General features: G+C 32.3%; 5 protein-coding genes across 5 annotated transcripts; 4 read left to right on the top strand and 1 right to left on the bottom strand.

Moving 5' to 3' along the window:
• Positions 1 to 4121: 4121 nt before the first annotated feature.
• LOC131617737 (acetyl-CoA acetyltransferase 2) lies at positions 4122 to 7971 on the top strand. Its single transcript, XM_058888991.1, has 13 exons — positions 4122 to 4231; positions 4763 to 4824; positions 5030 to 5128; positions 5222 to 5395; positions 5502 to 5607; positions 5687 to 5825; positions 5911 to 6054; positions 6150 to 6235; positions 6662 to 6761; positions 6878 to 6988; positions 7082 to 7123; positions 7371 to 7457; positions 7581 to 7971. Exons 2-13 carry the CDS (start codon positions 4782 to 4784, stop codon positions 7668 to 7670), a joined length of 1221 nt encoding a protein of 406 aa, XP_058744974.1. The 5' UTR covers positions 4122 to 4231; positions 4763 to 4781; the 3' UTR covers positions 7671 to 7971.
• Positions 7972 to 9151: 1180 nt separating this feature from the next.
• On the top strand, positions 9152 to 9624 carry LOC131617738 (uncharacterized). Its single transcript, XM_058888992.1, has one exon. It carries the CDS (start codon positions 9230 to 9232, stop codon positions 9440 to 9442), a length of 213 nt encoding a protein of 70 aa, XP_058744975.1. The 5' UTR covers positions 9152 to 9229; the 3' UTR covers positions 9443 to 9624.
• A 2716-nt stretch (positions 9625 to 12340) lies between these two features.
• LOC131615635 (protein NOI4-like) lies at positions 12341 to 14288 on the top strand. The gene is made up of 3 exons (XM_058886775.1): positions 12341 to 12494; positions 12576 to 12764; positions 13880 to 14288. The coding sequence occupies exons 1-3, from the start codon at positions 12489 to 12491 to the stop codon at positions 13922 to 13924; spliced, it is 240 nt and encodes a 79-aa protein (XP_058742758.1). The 5' UTR covers positions 12341 to 12488; the 3' UTR covers positions 13925 to 14288.
• A 345-nt stretch (positions 14289 to 14633) lies between these two features.
• Positions 14634 to 17271, bottom strand: LOC131615634 (transmembrane emp24 domain-containing protein p24beta2-like). Its single transcript, XM_058886774.1, has 5 exons — positions 17113 to 17271; positions 16828 to 17028; positions 15727 to 15913; positions 15497 to 15604; positions 14634 to 14915 (listed from the first exon to the last, which is right to left on the bottom strand). The coding sequence occupies exons 2-5, from the start codon at positions 17026 to 17028 to the stop codon at positions 14782 to 14784; spliced, it is 630 nt and encodes a 209-aa protein (XP_058742757.1). The 5' UTR covers positions 17113 to 17271; the 3' UTR covers positions 14634 to 14781.
• A 5394-nt stretch (positions 17272 to 22665) lies between these two features.
• Positions 22666 to 24195, top strand: LOC131615633 (caffeic acid 3-O-methyltransferase 1-like). The gene is made up of 4 exons (XM_058886773.1): positions 22666 to 23138; positions 23235 to 23545; positions 23654 to 23718; positions 23812 to 24195. Exons 1-4 carry the CDS (start codon positions 22681 to 22683, stop codon positions 24112 to 24114), a joined length of 1137 nt encoding a protein of 378 aa, XP_058742756.1. The 5' UTR covers positions 22666 to 22680; the 3' UTR covers positions 24115 to 24195.
• The last annotated feature ends 2417 nt before the right edge of the window (positions 24196 to 26612 follow it).

Raw genomic sequence — 26612 nt, forward strand, 5'->3', positions numbered from 1 at the left:
GAATAATTGGATGATTATGATGCTATTGTGGTGTGTTTTTGGATGATTATGTGGTTAGTGAATGACCATGGTGATGTTGTTGGGAAATAGAGTGTAAAACTTGAGGAAATGATTTATCATAAAAATTGAGATTTTGGAAATATTTTGGAACTGGTATTCGTAACATAAAAATTGTCGCTTTTTCAGTGGCAACCGATTACAAGTTTTGGCATAACCGATTATGCCTAGGACATTTTTCAAAAATCTCAATTTTTTGTATATGTAACCCTGTTACGTGTTTTGGTGTAATCGGTTATACAGTCTAAAAACATAAAAACATTTTTGAAGGTGTAATCGAATATAGATTTTAGCATAACCGGTTACCACTTTGAAAATTATAAAGTCTCTGTTGGCTATGATATGCCTTTTAGAAAATTTTCAAAATCATTCACCTAATCAAGAGAAATTACCAATAAATAAAAAATTTGCAAAACCGAAAATGTAAAAGTAGATATCTTATGGATTGTTCAAAATAACACACAAGAATTTACCATATCTTGGATTTTTAATGCATATTTTTCTCAACTTAGGATGACAAAAATTGGCTTAAAATAATAGTTCTTCCAACCATCGTTATAACCTTTTTCACTATCAACATTTGAACATGACACATATTTTTATCAAAGTTAATAAAATTGTATCGATTTCACTCTTACTATGTTATAAATATACTTTATAGTATAATATCATATAAAAAAGATAATCACAAACTTCAAATTTTTAAGAATTCAAAAGAGATCACATGGGAGATAGAGGATGAAAGGATGAGGATGCTCGTGAAAGATTAGATCTAGGTGCCAACATTAAATAGATAAGTAATGAACTATTATTAAACTTAACAAAATAGTAGATCAACTAATCAAGACTCATTAAAAACCATAAATAATTCGTGAATTATTGCTTTTTAACAAGAGAGCATAGTTTATATTATAATAATAGTTTATAATAATTGAGTATACACCTTATAAACGTCCATTCTGTAACAAACATAGTTATAAGAGAAAAATCCAAATATGATTATAATTGTTTAAATATTTAATTTTAAAAAATTAAAAGTGGCTTAGAGCATCTTAATTAGTTCAATTTTAATATGTTTATCTCATTGCTTCAGAAAAAGGGTGCTTCTCACATGATGTATTATAGTAATTAATTGATAATAATTGGTTGGTGGTGCAAAACCTGCCCGTGTGGTGTCAAAGTGTATATTAAAAATAAAAATATAATTAGTGTGGATCGCATGCAAGACAACCTATATATATTTAATTATTATGCGCCTTTTATTTTTGACCTATAAAAAAATTCATTGTTGCACATAAATTAGAAAACGTGTAATAAAATAAAGTGTCACAAAACAACTGCCAATTTATAAGAGAATAGTGTTAAGTTTAGATTAAGAAATAATTTCAAGATTAAGCTTTCAATGAGATGGTTAAGTTTAGTTTAAGAAAAACAATGATAGAATGTAAACATTTTAAAATTAAACTTTCAATTTAGTATTTCATCAATGAGATCAAAGAGTAATGAAATGAATTTTTATATATTCATAATAAACAATATTTACAATAATATATATTCACATTATTTAGAAAAGACTTGAGTATTTATAAGTTGGAGAAATTCACACACATATTATTTTAAGAAAAAGATTGAAATTTTGATGTGCATATTGTTTGCTGGAATAAAATCATTAAGGCCAAAAAGTTGGATGGTCTTAGAATCCGAAAACAAGGAAGATCAATACCTCTATGTTGGATAAGCTGGTTTGAGGTCTCTATCAGAATTTGTGATTTTATATGAGTCCGACTTTTAAGGCATTAGTACATCAGTGAGAAAATATTCCTCAATATGAAAAAAAAATCATAATAAGTTACTTGGAATGCAATTATAAAAGCTCACTCAGCACTTAAAGATGGATTTGAATTTAGATTGGGGATGTGAACTTCTCTTTCTAGTTTTCCAATTGGTCTAAGATAGGGAAATTAGCGAAATAGGTTCTCTATATGGTTATCCACGATCTGGAAATGCGAGTGAATGATGTTTACTTGGATGGAAATTGAAACTTCAACTCATTATATACCAATATTTTGCGGTTGTTTGTGACCGCCTAAAAGCACTTCCTATTTGTTTGAATTCTTTGGTTCCTTATCAGATAACCTGGAAAGGAAATTTAGACAGTTTTTGTACTGCTCGGGATAGTTATAACATGCTCAAAAGACTTGAATTCATTCAGATTACAACAGACAATAACTCTTGGAAGTGGGTGTGGCATATTCGCGCATTTGAGAATGTGAAATTCTTCCTTTGGATGACTTTAATTACATGAGTCCTTTCCTACAAGATAAATGTTGTGTAATCGTAGTGTGCTCCAAACGAATCATTGTTCTAGATGCAATCAAGACGCCGAGACGACTCTATATTAATTGAGAGACTATGAATTTTCTACTCGCTTTTAAAAATCTATTGATTTCTTGGACCCACTATTCTTCTAAGGGGATAGTTTATATGATTGAATTAGACATGACATCAATGGTGACTCTATCTTTTTGGTTGCTTGTTGGTGGTTGTGGTGCGCTAGGAACAAATTGTGTCTTACGAATGAAGTGGTATTTTTCTATACTTTGAAACTCATCACAACGAATTATGCTAATCTTTTAGCTAAATGTTTTCTCAAGCATAATATGTCACATCCAACGAGAGCGGTCACGTCGAAATCACACAAAGGTAGTAATGTGATTTTGAATGTTGATGGCAGTAGCCACGGTAATATCGGCATCTCGAGTTTCAGTGAATTGATTTAATATGCTGATGGTGTTTGGGTTCACAGTTTTGCGGGTAATATTGGTTATTCCAACATCCTTCATGTTAAGCTGATGGCCTGAAAACTTGGAATCAAAGACATGATGTATTATTCTGATTCGAGCTCTGCTATCAAGCTTATCTCAGAGACTATTAATGCTTGACATCACTATGTCTCATTTCTTCACAACATTAAAGAACTTCTCTATAGGGAATGACAGGTTCAAATATTTCATACTCTTAGAGAGGAGAATGCTTGTGCTGACTGCCTAACAAAACATGAAGTTGGTAATGATGCAACGTATAGTTTTTTGCGGAGCCTCATGTTAAAACCATCAATCTCCTGGTAGCTAGTGAAATTTTATTTTTTTTTAAATAATTTTATTTTTTCCCTTTTCTTTTTCCTCTGAACCCATTTTAAAAACTATTACCTAACCATAGTCTAGATTTGCTCTATCTATCTCATGAGATAGAAGGTTTATGTATGTTTGGTTTGGCGGTAGAATTTAAAGAAGCGTGGTGAAAAGTCACAGTAGCATAGAAACTACACTTTGTGTCTTCTGGTTTTCACGGAAACTACTATCCAAACACGCGGTGGCGGTGAAAAGAAGTTGATCCACACGCTTAGTCTCTTTTACAATTTGCAGTTTTTCTCCTAAATTTTGGTCCTTATTTTAAAATATTTTAGTCCATTCTTTAAATATAAGGTTTTTATTTATAATTTTATTTTTTGAATATAAAATATTTTTAAAATAAATCTACATAAAATTGTTTTCAATTTATTTGATTTCCATAAATTATGTGTTTATTAGGATAAAATCAAGTTCAACCTCAATTTTATGTAAAATTAATTTTACACACTATTTTATTAAGGAGAATAACTATTATTCACTGTTCAGTAAATCACAACTATTTATAAATAATATGTGATTAAAAAAATCAAATATTTATAAAACTTAATGATTGTAATTAAGTGTAAGGGTAAAACACCTTTAAACGGTTAATTTATTTCAATTAAATTCTAACTGAAAATCTAAGTCATAAAAAAAGAAAAAATCAAATAATTCTTTAAAACTCAACTTCAACCATTCTAATAAATTGAAATTGAAATTGAAAGTTTATTCTAAAATAAAAAATATTAGAAAAGCTAACAAGAGAAATAGTTGGATTATGAAATAAATTATGAAATAAATAAAGTGAAACAATTTCCATTGTTTGCGTCAACGAATTGAGCGTGTAACTCGTGGCGTATTCCACATGGCACTATATATACACACTAACCAACTCACTTTTTCTTCACTCTTCCCTCCTTCCTTTCTTCTCCCCAATTCTCATTCATTCTCTTCTCTTGCGTTCCTCACTTCTTCAACAACCACAACAACACCTTAACCTAACGGTAACCTCTTCTTCTTCTATTCATCTCAATATCTTTCAGATCTGAATTTCTCTTCAATTATTAATTAATCTCTCTATAATGTTTTATGCATTAATTAATCTCTACCAGATCTTTATTTTTTCATCGTTTTTCGTGATTTTCTGGTTTATAATTCAACAAATTTGCAATATTTCTATTTACTCTATTGAATTTATTAACTGCATTTTTTGTTTTGTTTTGGTTCACTTTAATTATAAGATTGTAAAAAAGGAAATTAAAAAAAAAAGGTCTCATTAGTAATATTACACTCAGGTTTTAAAACACCCTTTTCACCAAAAAAAAAAAAAAAGGCAAAGAGGTCTCATTAGTAATATTACCCTCCACAGAACCACTACCTTCCTCCGATGACATCGCCGCTAAAGCCGTTAACAAACGCCTTGAAACAACCACAACAACCCGGTTCAGTTCCTTTTCCGGTTCCTATTTCGTCGGTTTCCGGTTCGAACCCGATGCATTTACAGATTCATTAACTTATTATGTTTTCAATTACAGATTCATTTTCCATCTATCAATGGCTCCTACAGCAGCATCTTCAGACTCTATACAGCCTAGAGGTCATTATCAAACTTTGTTCTGCTTGCATTGCATTTATCTGATTCGTTCAAATGTTAGGTTATTCTGTATATTTATTCATTTAATCCATCAGGCGCAGTCTTAAAAGAAAAATTGAAACGTTGATTTTTCATATCTCTTACTTTAATACCATGACTCGCCGAATGCCTTTCGTTTTAGTTGATCTTTTTGGTTTGTTTTGTACAGATGTTTGCATTGTTGGTGTTGCACGTACACCAATGGGTGGGTTTCTTGGTGCTCTTTCATCTGTACCTGCCACAAAGCTCGGTTCTATAGCCATTGAAGGTAATTATGTTAATCTGTGTTGCGTCAGTTATCATTTCGTTATATTTGAAACTTGTTGAAGATATGCTTATCTCTGTTTTTGTTGATATGTAGCTGCTCTTAAAAGAGCTAATGTTGATCCATCACTTGTGGAAGAAGTATTCTTTGGGAATGTCCTTAGTGCGAATTTGGGGCAAGCTCCTGCTAGACAAGCTGCTCTCGGTGCTGGACTATCCAAATCTGTAGTCTGCACTACTGTTAATAAAGTTTGTGCTTCAGGAATGAAAGGTGTGGAATGTATTATAAACAGGGATTTTTTTTTTGTTGGTATCTTTTAGTTTTTATTATTTCAACGAATGAACAAGGTTAATAAACCTTTTTTGGTTAAATGCAGCTACAATGCTTGCTGCACAGAGTATTCAATTGGGCATAAATGATGTTGTTGTGGCTGGTGGTATGGAAAACATGTCTAGTGTACCTAAGTACTTGGCAGAAGCAAGGTCAATATTGACGCGTACTTGATATTTTTTTAAGATTAGTTATTTTGTTGAAATAAACTGATTAAATATGAAATTTCAGGAAAGGTTCCCGCCTTGGACACGACTCACTAGTTGATGGGATGTTGAAAGATGGTTTGTGGGATGTCTATAAGGATGTTGGTATGGGAGTGTGCGCTGAACTCTGTGCAGATAACCATTCAATAACTAGAGAAGACCAGGTATTTTATGATTGATTTCTGTTCAGATAGGTTTTGACACAACCATTCTAATACATTTTTGCTGATATCTGCGCTTTTCGCACAGGATAATTTTGCAGTTCAGAGTTTTGAACGCGGAATTGCTGCTCAAGAAAGTGGTTCCTTTGATTGGGAAATCACTCCAGTTGAAGTGTCTGGTGGAAGGGGAAGACCATCAACAATTGTTGACAAGGACGAGGGCCTAGGAAAGGTAGAATTTATTAAATTATTATAATCATTATTTTTTTTAATTGCGGTAGAATTTATACCAATATATTGTTATATTTTTTTCTTTTGCTATCCCAGTTTGATGCTGCCAAGTTACGCAAACTCCGACCAAGCTTCAAGGAGACTGGAGGTTCTGTTACTGCTGGCAATGCTTCTAGCATAAGGTTAATAATATATTGTCAAATTTGCTCAACAGCCTCAACTTTTTCCTATGTCTTATTATGCTTAACTGTTTGTATTTGGATGCTCTTGTCAAAAAAAGATTGTTATAAATTACATGGTCTTTAACACGATTTACTGGAGTAGTTTAATGTGGACTTATTATTGAGAGACGAGTGATATAGAGGGGAAAAGAAGCAGACAATTTTTTGCCTATATCCTTAAGCCATGAGTGGTTCTGTGAGATTACTGTTTGAAGCATGAAAGTCAGTTAGAGAGTTATATTCACGACTTATCAAATATTTGTGCTAAATCTTGAGTTTTCATTAGTTTATATGCTTAAATGATATTATCTGATATATGTTTCTAGTAAGTTTTATTATGGCATGAACCCTGGTTTCTTATGAAAGTGAAATTGTTCTCAATGACAGTGATGGTGCTGCTGCATTAGTTTTGGTGAGTGGAGAGAAGGCATTGAAGCTTGGGCTTCAGGTCATTGCAAAAATCAGTGGATATGCTGATGCTGCTCAGGTACATAAAACATTTAAATATGAACTACACCTTCAAGCCATATTGGTATTCACATAATTTGTAGCGTTTTATATGTTGGTAGCATAATTTTATCTTCATTCATGTGATCTGTACAGGAACCCGAGTTATTTACAACAGCTCCAGCCATTGCCATCCCCAAAGCTATCTCCAAAGCAGGGTTGGAGATTTCACAAATTGATTTTTATGAAATTAACGAAGCCTTCGCGGTAGGATTTCTTGCTAAACTTTTAATTATTGTAGTTTTTTGTCAAATTATGACGCCGTGAGTTTCAATTCCTTGATTATTTTTTTTTCTGTAGGTTGTGGCTCTTGCAAATCAGAAGCTTCTCGGTCTAGATTCGGTGAGTTTTATCCCTTGTCATAATATATGTAGTAAACTATTTCTGATTGAGTGTCTTGAAGAAGGTATGATATTGTAGACCGCACCCCTTTTCATGTGGAACTTATAAAATTTGTCTATAGCCCATATTTGTCTTCATCATGGATTCATGGCCATTAATGGCTCTAAACCTCCGTTTTTTATTCAAATACCTACTATTTTGCACGACCATGTTTATTCCTTTTACTCAAATAACTATTACTTTGCAGGGAAAAATAAATGTACATGGTGGAGCTGTATCATTGGGTCATCCTCTTGGTTGCAGTGGCGCCCGAATCCTGGTGACACTTTTGGGGGTATGTTCAGTTTATAACTTTTGCTATGTATGCTATCACATTGATAACCTGTCGATCCAAATATTCTTTGTTTGATTGTATAAACTTGTTATGCTCAGTTAATCTAAACATCACTGCATACAGGTACTGAAGAAGAAAAATGGAAAATACGGTGTTGGTGGTGTTTGCAACGGAGGAGGTGGTGCTTCTGCCCTTGTTCTGGAGCTCGTGTGAACGTAATTCATATTCGGTTGTTGTTTTAGATTCAGCTTTACACGACGTTCAAATTGTGACAAAAAGGAAAGAGTGAAAATTTAGGAATTAGATTTAAGTCTGAGATGTTGTTAAATTGGAAATTTTTTAGGAGCAAAGTAGACATCATTTAGATTTTCATTTTGTCTGTAATAAGTTTCTGGTGTACCTTGTTATGTGATGAATAATTCTTCAAACCTCTTATTCAGAACACAGGATTACACAGATTCATGTGCTTTACAAGTGTTGTGTTTAAAACTGAAATGTTACCACTTATTATTGATCTGGTTTATATTCTTTCAACAAAATACTACTATACTTTGTCATAAGTAATACTAATTGGTAGTTACATAAAACTAATCCAACATGAATATTGGTTGCAAAAGTTGAATAATAGATTAAAAAAGTTGATAAAGTATTGTAAAATAAGCTAAATAGAAAAATATACAACATATGTAATAAAAATAAATAAATAATATTCTTCATATCTTTGTTTAAGTTTAAAAATTAAAATATAGCATATCATATTTATCATTGTTTTAGAGTGCCAACTTCTATTTATCAACAAAAGCGTTTAGTATATATTTTTTTAATTTATACTAATAATTGAGAGATTTAAATTAGAAATTAAGAAATAATATTTGTAATAGTATAAAATTAGGAAAATTTTGCTACTTTTGTCATTGTTATATACACCGTTTAAATTTATGTTAGAAACTTGGTCTAATTTTAATTTTTTTTAAAAGAACAAATCTATAATTTTTTTAAAAGAACAAATCTATGATATATAAAAGTTCTGAAATTAATTCTAAAAATTTAAAATTGATTTTGATATGTTTAATTGTTTATTGGATAGAAATAATTTTTGCTTCTGAAACGGATATACTCACTCATGTAAATTAGTTTTATACTGTCGTCCAATGAAATCATAACAAATTGTTAAATTATTAAAATATTTTTAAAATTTCCTTAATTGATAAAATTATTTTACACTCATCGTGTATATCATTTTTCTCATTAAAAATTAAGATTTGTAGTTTTAGAATTCAAATATAATTTTAAAATTACTCTTTATCTTACTTTTATACAGACATATTCAAACAAATTAATTTTTTATTTAATTTTTTTAATAAAAACAATTCACTCTAAATTAATTTTTTCAACACAAGCCAAACTGTAGAAATCAAATTTAATATAAAAGATCATTTTTAAAAAATATCAAAGATACGAAGAATATGTAAATACACACTGCAAGAAATAAAAACAAAAACAAGTAATTGATTTCTATCCTAAACAAACAAAAACAAAAGTGATGTAAAAGTTAAAGCGAAAGGAACACTAAAGAACAAAGTACAGACAGCTATCGAAAAAGTGTCCGTTAGAAACTTGAACGTTAAGTCCCATTATTACAACAAAACACTTTCTCCGGAAAGAATCAAAAACACCATTATATAAATACTCTCAGAAACCTCTTCTGTAACCCAACAAAACAACTCATAAACAAAGACGCAACACAATCTTAGAAACCAGAGAAAATCAAGATGGGAATGGTAGTGGTAATTTCTCTTCCTTTAATCTTCTTCTGCTTTCTTCTTGGCTTTGGTTGTTACTTCTTTGGAAGAGCTAGAGGCAGACGTGAAGTGTTCAGCAATCCTCAGGTTTATGGTATGCCGATTCCACCGCCAGGAGCTGCTGCTGCAAACACTACATTCCCTGAACCACGTTCAAAACCAAACTTTGCTTCTAATGTTTGATGAGTTCAACTCATAGCACATGCATATAAATGTTATGTTTTTACTTGAGTTTGGTGTAAATTGGCTGTTGTTGTAGTAAGAGTCCAATTAAGATTCATTTTTATTCTATTCATTTGTATACACCACTCTTGGTGAAGTTTAAATAAACATTTATGGCTTTTCAACTTCTTGAATTCAATTTTTCTTACTTGAGTTAGTTGAATTAAGTCAAGTGTCTGTTGTTGGAAAACACTAAAATTATCTTAAACATATCTAATTTTTCAATTGAAGTTCAAAGATATATGGCCCCTTTTGGAACCATTTTAACACAGTCCAAAATCAACTGAGTAAATAATTGTTTCATTTAGTCTCTCCGTCCATTTAGTCGTGACTAATTTATAGACATCTTAAATGTGTAAAAAAACAATTCAAGTGATTTAAATATGAGATTTTTTAAATAAAATTAAATATATTGGTGTTCATATTCGTTTTTTTATTGTGCGTAAATTTTGAATAACTATAAATGATTATTCGAACAGAAAATAAAAAGTTGAAGTATAAGAAGAAAGAAACAAGTTATTATTAGCATATATTATAAAAAGATGGCATGCCGGTCGTCAAGAAGAGTAACAGATGTCAGAGGCATGCGACTTGCAACACGCCCTAACTGAGTTCCTTCATTCCATGACATCGCCCAAATCTTTCTACTAGTGGCGTGGACTTTCTGGGTCAGTAACCTTTGGCGCTTAGGCAGTTCAAATTCATAATCGTAGGATTCGACTACTTCACAAAGTGGAAAGAGACGGAGGTTGTCGTCAAAATTAGAACAAAAAAGCTCGTTTATATTGGTAGAAAATCATGTGCAGGTTCAAACTACCATACGTCATTGTCTCCGACAACATAACACAATTCACTAGTACCACAATCACTGGATTTTATCGAAAATTTAGAGTATAAATAAAGTTTGTCTCTATCGTCCATCCCTAAGCCAATGGACAATAGAGTCGGACAATACCAAAGGGTTATGGGTTGAATCACTCTCACTCAACCACAAAGGAAACTCCCTTCACTATGGTAAAATGGACCGGTGTTATGTTACCCGTAGATTGATACACTCTCATGTCAGAGTTTTCGGTTCAACCAAAAAGTGAATGAGTCGGGGTTAAGATGTGCCATCAATTTAATGGATGAAGAGATGTTGCCCACATCTAGGAGTTTGCTACCAAGCAAAAAGCGGCCAGAAGATACAACTCTATGCTTATGCCAACAGAAATACATGAGGTGGACTTGGTATTGAGACAAGTGGTTCGGCCTGCGCAAAGGGAAAATTGCAGTAAAACTGGGAAGGATCATATCGCATATTCTAGAAGCAGCCACATGGAGCATACCAATTAGAACAGTTGAATGGGCGACTCATCCCTGAGACCTGGAACTCCATTTGTTTAAAATATTATCATAGCTAAGCTATTTACGAATTTCTAGAGGGGGCATGTTGCTTGCTTTTTATAAGTTATTAAGTATCTATGAGCAAATAGAATATTTTGGTTTTGCTGTTATGTATGTTGGACTTGTACAGGAAGATCTTTGTCGCCTTCGTAGACAATAAATTATGTTGAACTTCCATAGGAAAATCCTTGTCGCATGTTAGGAAATAAAGTATGATAGACTTTTAGAGGAAAATCTTTGTCGCCTCTCAAGCAATACGAATATGGCAAACTTTAATGGGGAGATCCCTGTCGCCCTTAAGGCAATACAAATGGGCTATACGCAAGAGTCAACCTCGTCTAAACCCCTCGCATGAGGGACTTAGAGTCTCATCAGACAGACTCATCTAAATGTCTCGCCTGAGAGATTTAGAGTCTCATTAGAAAGGTTCATTGAGAGATTTTGCTTAAGGGACTCGACTGAAGTCTTACTCGGGAGAGTCAGCTTAAAACCTCCCCTGAGGGACTTAGAATCTCATTAGGATGCTTCATTTAAACGCCTCACACGAGGGACTTAAAATCCCTCAAACGGGCTCAGCTAAACGCCTCGCTTGAGAGACTTAGGGTCTCAACGAATAGACACCCCCTATGCATAGTCAATTAAGCACTTCGTATTTTACCAAGCTATTATACTTGATGTACTTGTGAATGGCCCACTAAAGGTGAGGGGGCATGTCACTAACAAGGGGCGTCAGATTCCTTTCACCCCACGAAGGAGATAACCTCACTTGTGATACTCCAGAAAAAGAATCAAGGGAATAACTCACATCTCCTTAGAAAATAGAGATTCAATGGTCCACTCTCACAACTAGGTGAGCGGTTGCAGTTTCCAAGAAACCCTAAATCCAATCGCCTAGGCCTCAATAAATACCTCATTCCTAGAGTGAGGAAGGATAGACAATTCAGAATACACACAAAACACCCAAAAGATTGAGAGTTTCTCACCTCATGTGAGTTTCCTCTATCCACACCAAAATCACCTCAAAACAGGATTCCTCATCAACGTGAACTTATCCTAAAACCACCAAAAATCCTTTAAGTCTCTGGTCACCCTTACCAGCTTGAGGGTGTTACGTATTTGTACTTTTTAACAAGTACAACTTGTATGAACTCAACTCATTATAAGCAATAATTTTAATGTATTTAAAAAATACAATTTAATTTGGACTTGATTTAAGATATCCAAATATCAATTGAAAATTTATATTAATATTACTAAAAAAGATATGGTAAAACGATAAATTTACTATAAAAAAATATAACTTATAATATATTTGAAAAAATATTACAAAATAACATTAGTAGATTTATGTTCCAAATTATGAAATAATTTTTAAAAAAAAATGAAATGAAATTTATAAATATTATTCGAAAGAAAAAATAAAACTAACAAGTTTGATGGATGGTGGAGCTTGGTTGGCTGGCTGAAAATAGTAGAATTTAGAACAAACTACATTGTCCACCCACAAATTTAGTATTGTTTGGTGCATGTGTTAGAGAAAACTAAAACGACATCATCTTGATTTTATTCAACTTACAAAGCCTTGTTCTGCAGGATTTGTCATCGTGATTTTGACAAATCCATGGCGGTATGTTATCATTTGCATTTGCATCATTTCCATAATATATATGAATATGGTTTTGAATATTTTGAATATGGTTTTATACAGGAAAAGGGTGTTCCATTGCCAAAATTTGGAGAATGGGACGTGAATGATCCAGCATCAGCTGAAGGATATACTGTGATATTCAACAAAGCTAGGAATGAGAAGAAGAGTGGGGTGAAGGTTGATTCACCATCAAAGGATTATCGTAAAACCAAATATAAACATCAAGTTGTTCTTGGCAAACCACAATCTGTATGTTGTTTCTTTCTTTTTCTCTAATTTCACTTATATACTTGTAGTTTGTAGGAAGAAAAAAGATAGAGATAAACATATATATTTTGATGTTAATGTGAAAACTGCTTGTATTGTTTTGCGCACACTTTTTGTGGAAATAGTCTAGATTTTATACTCGTATGCTCTAATGTGCACACCAATTTCGTCTCATTTTTCTACGGGCACACGTGTTATTCTAAACATTTTTCATTTGTAGACTTTAAAGATGTAGTGCTCACATGTCTGCACTGTCCTCATTTTTCTGTGGGGCGGATCAAAATTTTAGACAGCACCACCAACTATGTCCGCCCCGCACCCGTGACAGTTTTTTGTGGGACGGACATGTCCGTTTTCCGTCCCTAATTCTAGTAGGGTAGTTCATTTTCTTATTCAAACTTTTATCTCATTACATGAAGAGAAAATAAACTATAAAAATTGTGTGAAAAAGACGTTTACTAAACTGGTCTTTTTGAACATATAATCCTATAAACTATAAGCTCAAAAAATGGTCTTGCCAAATTGAGTCCTCTGTATTTGCGGCCCTCTGCAGCTTCCTGTTGCACACTTATCACCCTTTCTGCATCTTTCCCTTACTCTTTTAGTTTAAGATCTTACTGGTGTAAGAGAAATTGAAAAAGGGTGAATGTTAAAGCAAGTGTGTTTCTGTGTTTGATTTGAGTCAAGAAAACCCTTTTAAGTATCACTTCTCTCATTCTCTCGTATCGTCTCAAATTTTTAGAGGTCTTGTGTAAGTTAGCCACAGTTTTATCATGACTAAACAAATAAAGACTATGCTCAAACCTGTTTTGGCACCGTGACCACAACTAATATGCTCATGATGTATTGGCCTATCTGTCTACTGTTTTGTGTCTTGCAATATATCCACAATTCAATCCTCCGACATTCTTCTCTTTTGCTCATTTATCTTGTCACCATAACTTCAATTTCCAACCGGTTTCATACTGGAAACATAAACATTTAAGCTGTGTACTATAAACATCTCTTACACTTTCATGCATATCTTTATCCAGAACATATGTAACCATATCAGTTAATAGTAGTATTGATTTTTCTGTTTTTTTAAATTATTGCAGAAAAAATGGTTTTGCTGCGTAAGTCCATCTGGAGGTGAATCATAATATTTTCGAACTCAATATAATTTTCAGAAGTTTGGAGGCTCATTAAAGCTATGATGGGTGTACTGCTGGAATCTTTGAGCATGGGAAAATAATAATTAGCAGATGTATTACATTACATATTTATGATTTCTGGTGAATGAATTATCACAGGGATTTTTAACTCTATACTCTTTTAACAGTGGTGCTTGTGTATCTATCTACCTAATTTTGAAGCCTTATACTCTATATTTCATGTTGGTATAATTGTTTTATAATGAAGGTTATACCTAATTTTGAAGCCATGTACTCTATATTTCATGTCGGTATAATCGTTTATAATGAAGGTTATGCATGACCTACACTCTTTTGCATGCATCATTCAACACATCCAATGTGCTCCGTTTTTTTATTATTTCACCAACAGTATCCAACTCAATGAATAGACTAATCCGGTTCGAGAATCAGTTCTGACATAAAGTGGTTTTAATCTCCTCCCAATTGTAGTTGCGGATATCGAACCGTGGTCCTTCCTACCAAGTCCACCGTTAATCACAATTGGACCATCTAACGATTAGTATGTGCTTTGTTTTTTAGGTTAGACAGAACTGCTTGACTAGTCCACCCAACAAAAAAAAGACTAATCAGATCGATTCAAGCATGTATGAAGGGAGGAAATAATCTAATGATATATATAAAGGTGTTCCGTTTTTTAATCGGAAATAAACTGTAATTAACAATAAATAACATTTTTCCAGAAATATATTTTGAGTAAAGTGAACAACCAGTATAAATATCAAGGTCATGACAGTAAATAAACAAAAAGTTTAAAATAACATCAGGATTCATAATGTTACAGATTCTCAGAACATTGTCTAACTCTAAACTCTAGAGGCTCCCAACTTTCGCTCAAATAAACGTCGCAGAAGAAAGACTTGCAGCGCGCTAGCTCCAATCAGTGCTGCTGATTCAAAGATTGCCTTGTGTACTGCTCTTCGGCTCATCCCATCGTTCACTGCATTTCAAACAAGAGACATGACATTATTCCATTTGCATTCACACCAAAAAAAAAAAAAAAGCAAATACAGAAAACAAGTTTGCAACTTAAATTGGCTTCATATTCTCACAGTTCATTCATCTAGGTCAAAATGGTGCGAGTGAGCATTTAATCATGTCATGCCGGGCGCAGGAGTAGGTCAAATTTTAAGTAATTTGACTCAGGTGGTTAGTAAAAAAACCCGAATTTGGATACTGGCTGAAAAATCCCATGGACAAACTTCATTCACTTTTCAGCCGTATTCGAGGCTAGCAAGGCACTTTTCCCTAAGAAAGGGATGGTTAAAGATAAAAAAATCAAAGCCAACTTTGACCACAAGTAAAGGAAGTAAGCAGCGAATATTAACAAACAAGAGATAGAAAAAAATGTTCTTAACCGATTGGTTTGTTTGGCATGGTAGCTGACTAGCACTAAGATGCTTGCAGATTGGGACAGGAAATTCTACTAAATTGTATTGATTAAAACCACATGGTATATACCAACTATGCATTTATCTTAATGTACAGAAAAACGTAAATTTTTAGATAAACAAGTAATACCTATTGCTTGGCGATCAGTCTGAGCTTCTAACCAATGTTGTTCAAACTGAATATTGTAAAGAGCTTCTTCCAACTTCGCTATCTGCTCTAACAAAGGGTTGAAATGCTCTGCATTCAATTACAAAAGTTTCAACGACAGTTCTTTCATGCAACTCAAAGAGCATTATACTACACTACAAAAGTAAGAACAGATGACAAGAGACGGGTGAAGTTCATAGAAGAGGCATTACCGTCTTTTGCGTGTTGCTCAAAGTAAGAGAAGTGACCAACATGCACATCAAAATCGATGGTCTCATGATAAGGAGATTTGTTAGTGAAACAGAACTTATGCACCCCTGATTTGTGAGCCACAAACTCAAACTTTTCACTGGTCTTGTCACGGAAATCTTGAATTTGATCACCGACAGGTCCCTTTACCTGAAATTCTCACATTTTTGTCTAATGAGACTCAAAATCTAACATGATCGGAGATATTAAGGAAAAAGATAACCTCTAAGAAAGATTATTATTTCAAGCATTGATGGGAAGAGACATGGATTTGTACGGATGCTTCAGATATATATTTCACACGATCTGGAAAGTAGTAAAGATAGTATGCAACATATGAACTTCTAGACATACGACCACTTTCTTCCTAAAAACAAGGTTAATTACTCTAAACCATGAAGTTATCTCCTAACTATCAATATAAACTTTGCACCGTGTTTGACCTGCATTCACTTGTGCTAAGGGATTAAATTTTAAGTTGGCAATGGCTCACAATATCTATTAAAAATAACATTGGCATGATTACGGTCAGAAAGACAAGCAATAGTTTCTCATGTCCCTCTTAGGACAGAAGGTTGACACTTAGGCCAGGCTGGCCAGCTGATGTTCTAGTATAAACACGTGTGTACTTGACTAGGGTTTTCCCACTCGTGGAACTCAGGACTGAGGTTTTAATGTAAGACAAGCAGTCTCAAAGCCGTGTCAAGTAAAGTGGTCAAACATGAGAAAGCATTGTCGCACAATCAACATACTTTAATACCATTTGTATTTGATACTTTCACCGAGAGTTCAAAGACTCGTGCAAAGCAATGTTGTCACCTAAGGCGATGAACATAGTTTTTAAGAAGATTGATTTTGTCATCCAAAAAGTGATAGCGGCGCAGCTAGGTGCTATATAATATAATATAATCTAACATTTAGGTCAATTATATATCATATAGGGTTTAATTCATACTTTAATCATAATCACTTCTAAGTGACATATAATTAGGGTGCTTAAAAATTAAACTCTATCATGTATCGGGGCTACAGAGAATGAGGAATAGAAAAAAAACATAACATACCACAAGATCGACACCTTCATCACCGTAATGCCAAGGAGAATCAGCCTTAATAACAACGAAAGAAACATGAACAGTGTCACCCTCGTACTTAACCTCATGTGAGAAACACTCATCTCTATCTATCACAAATCTGATCCCTTCTGTTACTTTCAACAACGCCACTATCAAAACAAACACCAATATATTTTCCCTCAATCCCATCTGCACCAAACAAACAATTATTAATTTAAATTAAATCTCACCCTAAAACCCTAAAAAACAACAATTTCAAGAAAAAGATAATACCTTTCTTTCTTGGATTCACTTCTCTGAGATTAATTAGGAGAAGAAGAAGAAGAAGAAGAATTGTGAAAGAAAGAGAGACAGAACAACGATGAATAGTTTTTAATTTCAACGAAAGTGTTTTATTTTTTTTTTAATTAAGGTTTTGTGTTTTTTTGTAAACTGGAAACGGCGTCGTTGGCAATAGTTATATGTCGATATGTGATTGGACCGGGCAGCTCATTCAACCAATAAAAAGTTGACACGTCGGATGCGGGTTTTGAAACACAGTTGTAATTCGTGTGCAACTGCAAACTAAACTGTTAACAAAAACAAAAGATGGGTTTGTCCTGGAAACAATTTGATGATTTATTTATGGCAATTTTTCATATAACATTTTTTATTATAAAGTATGTATATTTTATATGTTTAATCTTTTTCAACATATTATTTTTTGTATATATAAATTGTGATTTACCATATTATATTGAATGTTCAACAAAAGTATAGTATTTAAAATAATAATAAGAATATTTTACTATGTCACGTTAATTAAATATATAGAAAAAATATTATATTACTAAATTTATAAAACTAAAATAATAATTTTTTTTTACCAAAGTACCTATAAATGGATATTGTTTATTTTGACATGATATATATCGTATGATTGTATAGAATAATTTTATTTTAATTGTATATTCTTAATCTTTTAGCAAACACTTCTCATATATAGTATACATTATATATAATATTAAATAAATTATTAATATTTATAAATTAATAATTTTAAAAATAATCTGCTAAAAGTCGGTATGATCCAACCAATTCACTGGTCAAATTAATGAACTAATAAATATTTTGATCTAGCGCATTGATGTTTTTATGTTTATTTGTTAGCTTAATTATATATGTTTGATTTTCGTATTTTCATTTTTCTGAAATTTTGGTACCCCTCGTTTAAAATTCAATTTTATTAATATTTTTAATTATTCTAATTACTTATAAAAACTAAAAAAAAATTATTAAATTTTACGGATCGTGTATGTAATTTTTCAAAACCATTAAAATAATGTATAGCATTAGCAACCATATTTAGCAGGACTGGTAGGAAGTTAGACAGAGATTTCTATTAAAATCGCGATCCGAAAAACCCTCTGAGAATCGGTCGATTGGAACTGGAATAATGGATAATTTTTGTATCCGATATCAAAAATGGATACTATATTGGATATTTATTGGATACTTTTGTCGGATATCCAAAGTAACGGTCCGGTTTCGGTTCAAAAAAATGGTTCATCACTGTTTCGGTCCGGTCTGAATTTATCCGACTACTATTTCGGTCTGATTCTCGGGATAGCAAATATCCTGACCGGTCCGGACCGATAACAATCCTAATCTCCAATGGTGGAAACTTATTGATTCCTGAACTCTTAAGATTTGTTGTTTATTTTTTTAATCATTGAAGTGTGCTTATCTGGCGACATTGGTTGTTTAAATATAAGAGATGAAGCTTGATGAAGCAATTTCAAAAATGGAGAACTTAATATTAAATATTATTATTTTTTAACCAATTCAATTGAAAAGTAATTATTAAATTGTAGTACAAATAAAATAATATAAATTGGTGGAATCAAATTTATGTTGGTTATTTATAATTATCATTGGAGTAAAAGTAGTTGAAATTGCTTAAAGATTGCTTAAATGCAATGTGGCAATTTGGACCAACAAATTATGACACAGACAATAAAAAAAATTCTACCATTGGAGATGCTCTTAGTGGAACGACATAAATTCTAATGTGATGTAATAATATTTCTATGTCATAACGTGCCTCTTCTTGAACTCCTCTCTTGAATAAGATGAGAAATCGGTTAGCGGGATGGAAGAATCGCTTTCTTAATCTTGGAGGTAGGATCACGCTTCTAAAGTCCATTTTGAGTTCGATTACTATTTTCACTTTATCCTTTTACAAGATACCGGCCAAAGTGGTTCATGAATTTACTAAGATTCAAAGCAACTTCTTATGGGGGGAGTGAAGGATAAAAGGAAGATCCATTGGGTGAGTTGGAAAAATGTGACTTTACCTTATTTAAAAGGGGGCTTAGAGATAAAAGACATAGCCGCTTTCAACCTCGCCCTTTTAAATAAATGGAGATGGAGAATTTTGCACGGGAATAAATCTTTGTGGAACGATGTGTTGAAGGCCTGCTATGGAGACATTTCTATGCTTATTTTTTGTGGGGGTGATTCTTATAAAAATACTTATTCTTTTTTGTGGCGAGATGTGCTAAAGAATGATTTTTCTACCTTTTCTTGTACGGATCCGATTGTGGAATTTTGTCGTTTCTCCGTTGGAAATGGTTTTTCTACGCCTTTTGGGGAGGCATGTTGGTTAGATGATGTTAGCTTGAAGGAGCGTTATCCAGTGCTTTATTTTGCTTCCTCTTTGAAGAAAGTTTTCATGGCGGGAATGGGATGTTAGTGCGACAATGTTTGGAAGTGGGGTGATTTGGGCATTTTTGTTTCCGTCTTAACGGAAATGAACATTATATTACCATTCTTGGATTTAAAGGTTCTGTGGAGTCTTTTGGAGGTGTTTTTCATACAAAAGACAAGGTTGTGTGGTCTCTTGCTCTGGATAAATGATTTTCGGTGTCTTCTTGTTATTCGCATTATGCTTCTTCTTGTATTCCTTTTGGACCGGTTAATAGGTGTGATAGGGCGTTGGAATTGCTATGGAAGATGGAGGTTCCGTTCAAAATTAAAGCGTTGGGTTGAAGACTTTTTGTTAATAGATTACCCACCAACGATTTGTTGAAGAATAGAGGTATTTATTTTCCTTTATCTAAGTTAAAGTGTACATTTTGTGATTATTTTCCGGAAGATAGGAACCATTCCTTTTTTAAGTGTGAAGCGATTATGATTGTTTGGAGGGAGGTAGCGTCTTGGGTGGATTTTTTGGATCCAAAGGAAGTAATGTGTCTTCCATCCTTTATGGAGTGGATTGAGTGTGGCCGGGAAAAAAATATCAAAGAAGGCAAATTGGGGGTGTTTTGGTTAGCTACCTCGTGGGTGATTTGGTTGACAAGGAATGGTTTTTGTTTTAGGAATGATGTTTGGAACATTAATGATATGGTTTGGCACATAAAAATTTTGGTTTGGTGGTGGTCTTCTTTCGGCAATATTACTCGCTCCAAGTATAGCTTTTACGATTTTATCAAAGATCCTTGGCCTTTTATGTCGTAACTTTATTTGGTTTGTAATTTCGTTTTCTTTTTGGATGGTTGTTGTCTGCTTTTGTGTATCAAGGTTGGAGAACCCTTAATTCTCCCATTAATAAAATTCCTTGCTTACTAAAAAAAAACGTAAGATGAAGGAAAGGGAAAAAGAAGCAGAAGGCTTGTTCAGCTAACCTTAAAACTTGTTTTGTTGGTTCTGGAGAGGAAATGAGTAGTATAAGCGAGTAAGACCATCTCCAGCGGTAATTGTTTACCGGTTCGTACGCCAGCTGTAACAAAGTTTGGAAATTGAAGTCCGCCACGCATGCAAATGCAAGACTGCAATGCAACGGTACAATTGAATAAAATAATAATATAATTTAAAAGCTTTTGTTCAACGGCTCTTTTGTCTTTTTAATTTTTTATATAATTTATTTGGTTATAAATAGAAGCAGATGTTAATCAAATTTTATCTCACAAATTTATTCCTTACTCATAGTATTTTAAATTTTCTCTCACAATTTCATCTTATTAGCCTTCAATTGATTATATATTTTACCAAATTTTTCATCTTCTTAGTTCAAATTATTATTGTTAAGGGCAAATGGACCCTAATCAATATAATTTTCAACAATCTATGTTCCATCTCATGCAAAATCAGCAAAATTCTAATCCTCAAAATTTTCAATTTCCCCCACTGCCACTGCCAACAAACTCTACCGTATTTTTTCTGCCACCAAACAACCCAAATATTTATTTTAGACCACATATAAATACTCATGGGGTGAATTATTCTCATCATGAACCCGAAACACCAAATGGGTTTATGTCTGAACGCCAAGTTCCACAATTTTTAACTCAAGTTGGTATTGAAAATATTACAATTGAAAAAGAACAAAGGCGTTCTGTTAAAAAAAACCTCGAGAGGTATTCACAAGGGAAGAGGATACACTTCTTATGCAATCATGGCTTAATATTTCAAAAGATCGAATTATGGGAGTTAATAAAAAAGTCGATAGCTTTTGGTTAAGAATCACCGATAATTATAACCAATATCGTGGGCACTCACGAGAAAAGCTACAAGGCCAATTAAAATCTCGATGGCATCGAATAAATGACCTTGTTCAAAAATTTGTTGGTTGTTACAAACAAGCTGTTTATGAAAAAAAGTGGAGCATCAGAGAAAGATATCTTAAATAATGCACATGCTTTTTTGAACAAGATGAAGGTGCACCATTCAATCTTGAGTATGCATGGCGGCTTTTAAAAGATGAACCTAAATGGATGGGAGCATCCACCAAAAATTCTTCAAAGAGAACAAAAAATTCTGCTAGTGGTGCATACACGGCATCGCCAAACTCAGAGACACCTTCAAGTTATGAGTTTTGGACACGAGAATGAAAAAATTTAAATTTGAGTAATTATATTATGTTATTTATTTTTATTGTTTTTAATTATATGTCATGTATTTGAAATTAATTTTAATTATTATTTTAAATTTTATGTTTAATTTTAATTTTATTTATTTTATATTAATTTAAATTTAAATATTTTAAATTATTATTTTAAATCAAATAAAATTTAATATGAATAAAATATTACTACCTCTGTTCCTTTTTATAAGAGAAAACTCATTTTTTAGGTTCATTCAATAACTAACGTATTTGGTCTATTTATAGACTAGATACATTGATTATTTAATGAACCTAAAAAGTGAATTGTCTCTTATAAAAAGGAACGTAGTAATATATAAAGTAAAATTGTGGGACCCAATATAGATTCTTTAGAATTGTACCTTTGAAGTAAAAATTAAATGAGTTGCTTTAAAATGATATGTCTTAATAGGTCTCACAAAAAACTCAAAAATGAGTTGCACCATTAAAGATGCTAGACACATGTACATGTGTGAGATTAGAATTGAATGGAGAGACTAATTAACTGGGGATTATGGATTTACTGAATTGTCCAAATTAATTTGTAAAAATTTGAAAAGAAAAAGGTAAAATTGGTAGTTTGATAGTTTGTTAATGTTACTTATATAGTTCATTGATTGACAGTTGTTGATAATTTGCCGCTTGACTTGTGATTTTGGATTCTCCACCGATGAAAGTGTTAAGATATCTTAACTTGTTATATACCTGCGTGAGAGATAGAGACAAATGTCTAATACTAGGACATATACTTAATCTGAAGTGATGTTTGTGGTTCACAATCTGATGTCCCTCTCAGTCTCACCATGCCACGATATCTTTCTCTGTTTCGGCACCGTCACATCATTTATTATGCTGTTTATTTTTTACTATTCATTTAAGATCACTTGCTTAATTTTATGTACTTCTAAAACTTGAATGATTAGACCATAACATATTTTATGTATATATATGGAAGCTACAGAAAGCACATCATCATTGAGAAAATGGAGAAAGTATCCGATGAGGAAGCTTTTCTTTTTGCTATGGAACTATCACTTGCTTCTTCTGTTCCAATGGTTCTAAAAACAGCATTGGAACTTGGAATCATTGAAATCATAGCCAAAGCTGGCCCTAATGCTTACCTTTCATCTTCTCAAATTGCGTCTCAAATTCCTTCTATAAAAAATCCAGATGCACCTTCTATGTTGGACCGTTTGTTGCGTCTTTTGGCCAGCTACAAAATACTTACTTGCTCCATCCAACAAGCTCATGGAGATTCTAATGAAGAAAGGTTGTATGGTCTTCACCCATTAGCTAAATACTTTGTCAAAAATAATAATAATGAAGAAGAAGAATATGGTGCCTCCATCATTTCCTTCTTTCTTATGGAACATGACCAGGACCTCCAAGACATGTGGTATGTACTTAATAGTAAATTTTAATTAAAGAATTGATCATTTAAAATAAATTTTTTAATTATGGTATTTAATATGACTATATTTTGTAATTGTAGGTACCACTTAACAAATTCAGTTAAAGAGGGTGGCCTTCCCTTTAACAATGCTTTTGGAATGACTCTTTTTGAGTTTCATGGCACAAATCCAAGGTTTAACAACCTTTTCAACAAGGCCATGTCTGATTCCTCTAGTATCATAATGAAGAACATTCTCGACACATATTCAGGTTTTGAGGGTCTTGGATCTATTGTTGATGTTGGTGGTGGAATTGGAACTGTTACTAACATGATTGTCTCTAAATATCCCAATATTAAAGCCATTAATTTTGACTTGCCACATGTCATTAACGAAGCTCCATCTTATCCAGGTGTAAATTTGAGTCAATCAGTACTTAATACTAAGTATTATAGGAAGTGTAGTTTATCAAATTTGAGAAATAGCAATTTTAGCATTTTAAATTGAATAATGCTTGCAGGTGTGGAGCATGTTGGTGGAGACATGTTTGTGAGTGTTCCAAAAGCTGATGCCATTTTCATGAAGGTGGTGATGTTATTGATTTCAAGTTCATCATTACTTTGTTTTATATCATGTATATTTTGAAAAAAAGTAATTAAAAATATGCTTTGAATGCAGTGGATATGTCATGATTGGAATGATGAGCAATGCTTGAAAATTTTGAAGAATTGTTATGATTCACTTCCTGTCCATGGGAAGGTGATAGTAGTTGAGTCGATAGTTCCAGTAGTTCCAAACTCAAACATGGCCTCAAAAAATGTGCTTCAAATGGATGTTATCATATTGTGTCAAAGCCCTAGTGGAAAAGAGAGAACACAGAAAGAGTTTGAGATTTTGGCTAAGGGAGCAGGATTCCAAGGTTTTCAAATTGCTTGTTGTTCTTTCAATATGTATGTTATGGAATTTCTTAAGAATGCTTAACATGTTATCATCTTCGATCATTTGTATCTTTATAGTCGATGAATAAATTGTTTGCATTTACTTTTTGTCAAAAAAATAAAATTGTTGAGCTCTACATACATTCTACTAAGCATGTCATACATTTAGAGTTGGTAAGTTTGTTTTAACAAACATTGGTTATGCATTATTTGGGTTGAGTTGGTTAGAGTATGTTACATAACTTGCTCAACAAGTTATGCTTGTTTTGTGTTTGTTAATAAATTATTTGTATATGATTAGTTTAATTATCTAATGCAATTCATTTCTTTGACAGAAAATCAATTTTTATTTTCACATATAATTTGTGTTGGAATTATATCTAAAATTTGGTGAATTTTGAATCAATCTTAATGACAAAAAAGAATCAATTCTTCCGATTGATTTCGCCTCTTGTTCTTTACTCAAGTGAATCAACTACACCTTAGTTGCAAGATGATTTTGTTGCACATGAGAGAAAAATAAAAGATGAATTGGGGAAGAATAAAGAAATAGGATTTAAGAAAGGGGAAGAAGAAGTTAAGAATTCTGCAAAGAAAATCCTCTGCTCTTTATTTTGCTCATTGCAATATTATTAAACTCAGTTTACTTACAGTAATAGGGTAGCTCCCTATTTATAGGGTGGGGTTGCTTGTTCACTAAGCAGTCTCTAACTAACTAACTCAGCTAAAAACAAACAAAATAACGCTTAGTTTAAATTCATCGAGGGTATCTCTTTCAATACAAATACATTTTGACGACATAAGCATTTCGACAACAACAGACTCCGTCAAAATTACTTGCTTTAACACAAAGAATTACACTCTCAACACACCACCTAATTCATTATGTCTAAGTTATCTACGTTCATTATTGTTTTTAGTCTCCTGAACACTTCGACCTGCACACCCTTCCTCATGATGTCTGCAATCTGATTCTCTGTTTTGTAGTGTTTCAAGTTCAACCTCCCTTTGCTACTTGCTATTGAAGATAATGGAACCTCATCTCGATGTGTTTGCTTCTTCCATCTCCTATCAGATTTTTCGATAGATTGATGCAGACATGTTGTCAATCTTCATAATTGCTCCATGATTCTTTATTGTAATCTATTTGATCAAATTTTGAAATATTAATACGATATAAGTTGTATTTAGAAATGTATCTAAATTTTGACACTAGCTATAAATTTTAAAATGAATAATAATTATATAAACTCAATTGTATTAATATATATATATATATATATATATATATATATATATATATATATATATATATATATATATAGAGAGAGAGAGAGAGAGATGACAGAAAAATAAATATTTAATATTTGAAAATAAAAATTTTATTAATTGTTGGTTAAAATAAAATATGTATTGTGCTGTGACCCGTGAAATAGAATATTTATGTGATACAATGTAAAATGCATTTATATATAGATGTAAACTTGAAATAAGTTACTTAATTGTAAAATTAAAAATAATTATATAAATTAAATTGTATTAAATAATCATGCAAAAAGAAAAATATGACTCGTGAGAAGAAGAAAGAAGGAAAAAAAGTTTTCATTCTTTAAAGTAAGAATTTTCTCTTTTAAATCAAGACAAATTGATGATTAAAATAAAATATATGTTGTGCTGAAAATGATCCGTGAGATGAAAAATTATTTAATACGATATAAAAAATATTTAGATACACATGCAAAATTTGAAATGATTTACTTAATTGTAAAACGAACAATAGTCATATAAATCTAATTTTATTGAATAATCATGCAAAAAAAAAATTGTGAGATGGAGTAAGAAAAAAAATTAATATTTAGAAATACTGATTTTTTTTCTCAAATTTATAAGGCAGAAAAAAATGTAAGAGAGATTTAAAATATGACACATGGCATTAGGAGATGATAATAGAAAAGGTACACATTGATATATTACTTAGATATCTTTTTCTTAGGAAATTTCTTTGGCCACCTCCCAACCTTCTAGTTCACCTCTGGTGAAAAACCCAAACTATCCCTGACTTCGGAAATGCATTTCCGAAATGCAAGAAAAAGGTGTTTTCGGATATGCATCTCCGAAAGCGCCTTTTTTTTGAAAAAATTGTCTTATTTTGGAAGTTCATTTCCGAAAACAGCATTTCGGAAGTTCATTTCCAAAATACTGCGCGTTTTGCAGATTTAGCAAAACACCCCCCCCCCCCCTCCCCCATTCATTTACTCTAATTCAACATTAAACACAACCACAGGAGAAATTTTGTGCAAAGACTTCCAAGGCTACATAAAAGGCTCCAATAAGCTTCCTATACTACATTAAAAAGCACTCCAATCTCTTCAATCGGTAAGCATTTTGAGTTTTAGATCTATGATTAAAATTCATATTAGGGTGTTTACAAATAGCAAAAAATGTATTAGGTTAGGTTGGTACTGATATTTAGGATGTTTAGAATGTGTAGACATAAGTGTGAAGTTTAATTTTGGGGTCTGCCATTGGAGGTTGCAGAGA

This window comes from Vicia villosa, linkage group LG7 (genome assembly GCF_029867415.1).
Source record: "Vicia villosa cultivar HV-30 ecotype Madison, WI linkage group LG7, Vvil1.0, whole genome shotgun sequence".
NCBI lineage: Eukaryota > Viridiplantae > Streptophyta > Magnoliopsida > Fabales > Fabaceae > Vicia > Vicia villosa.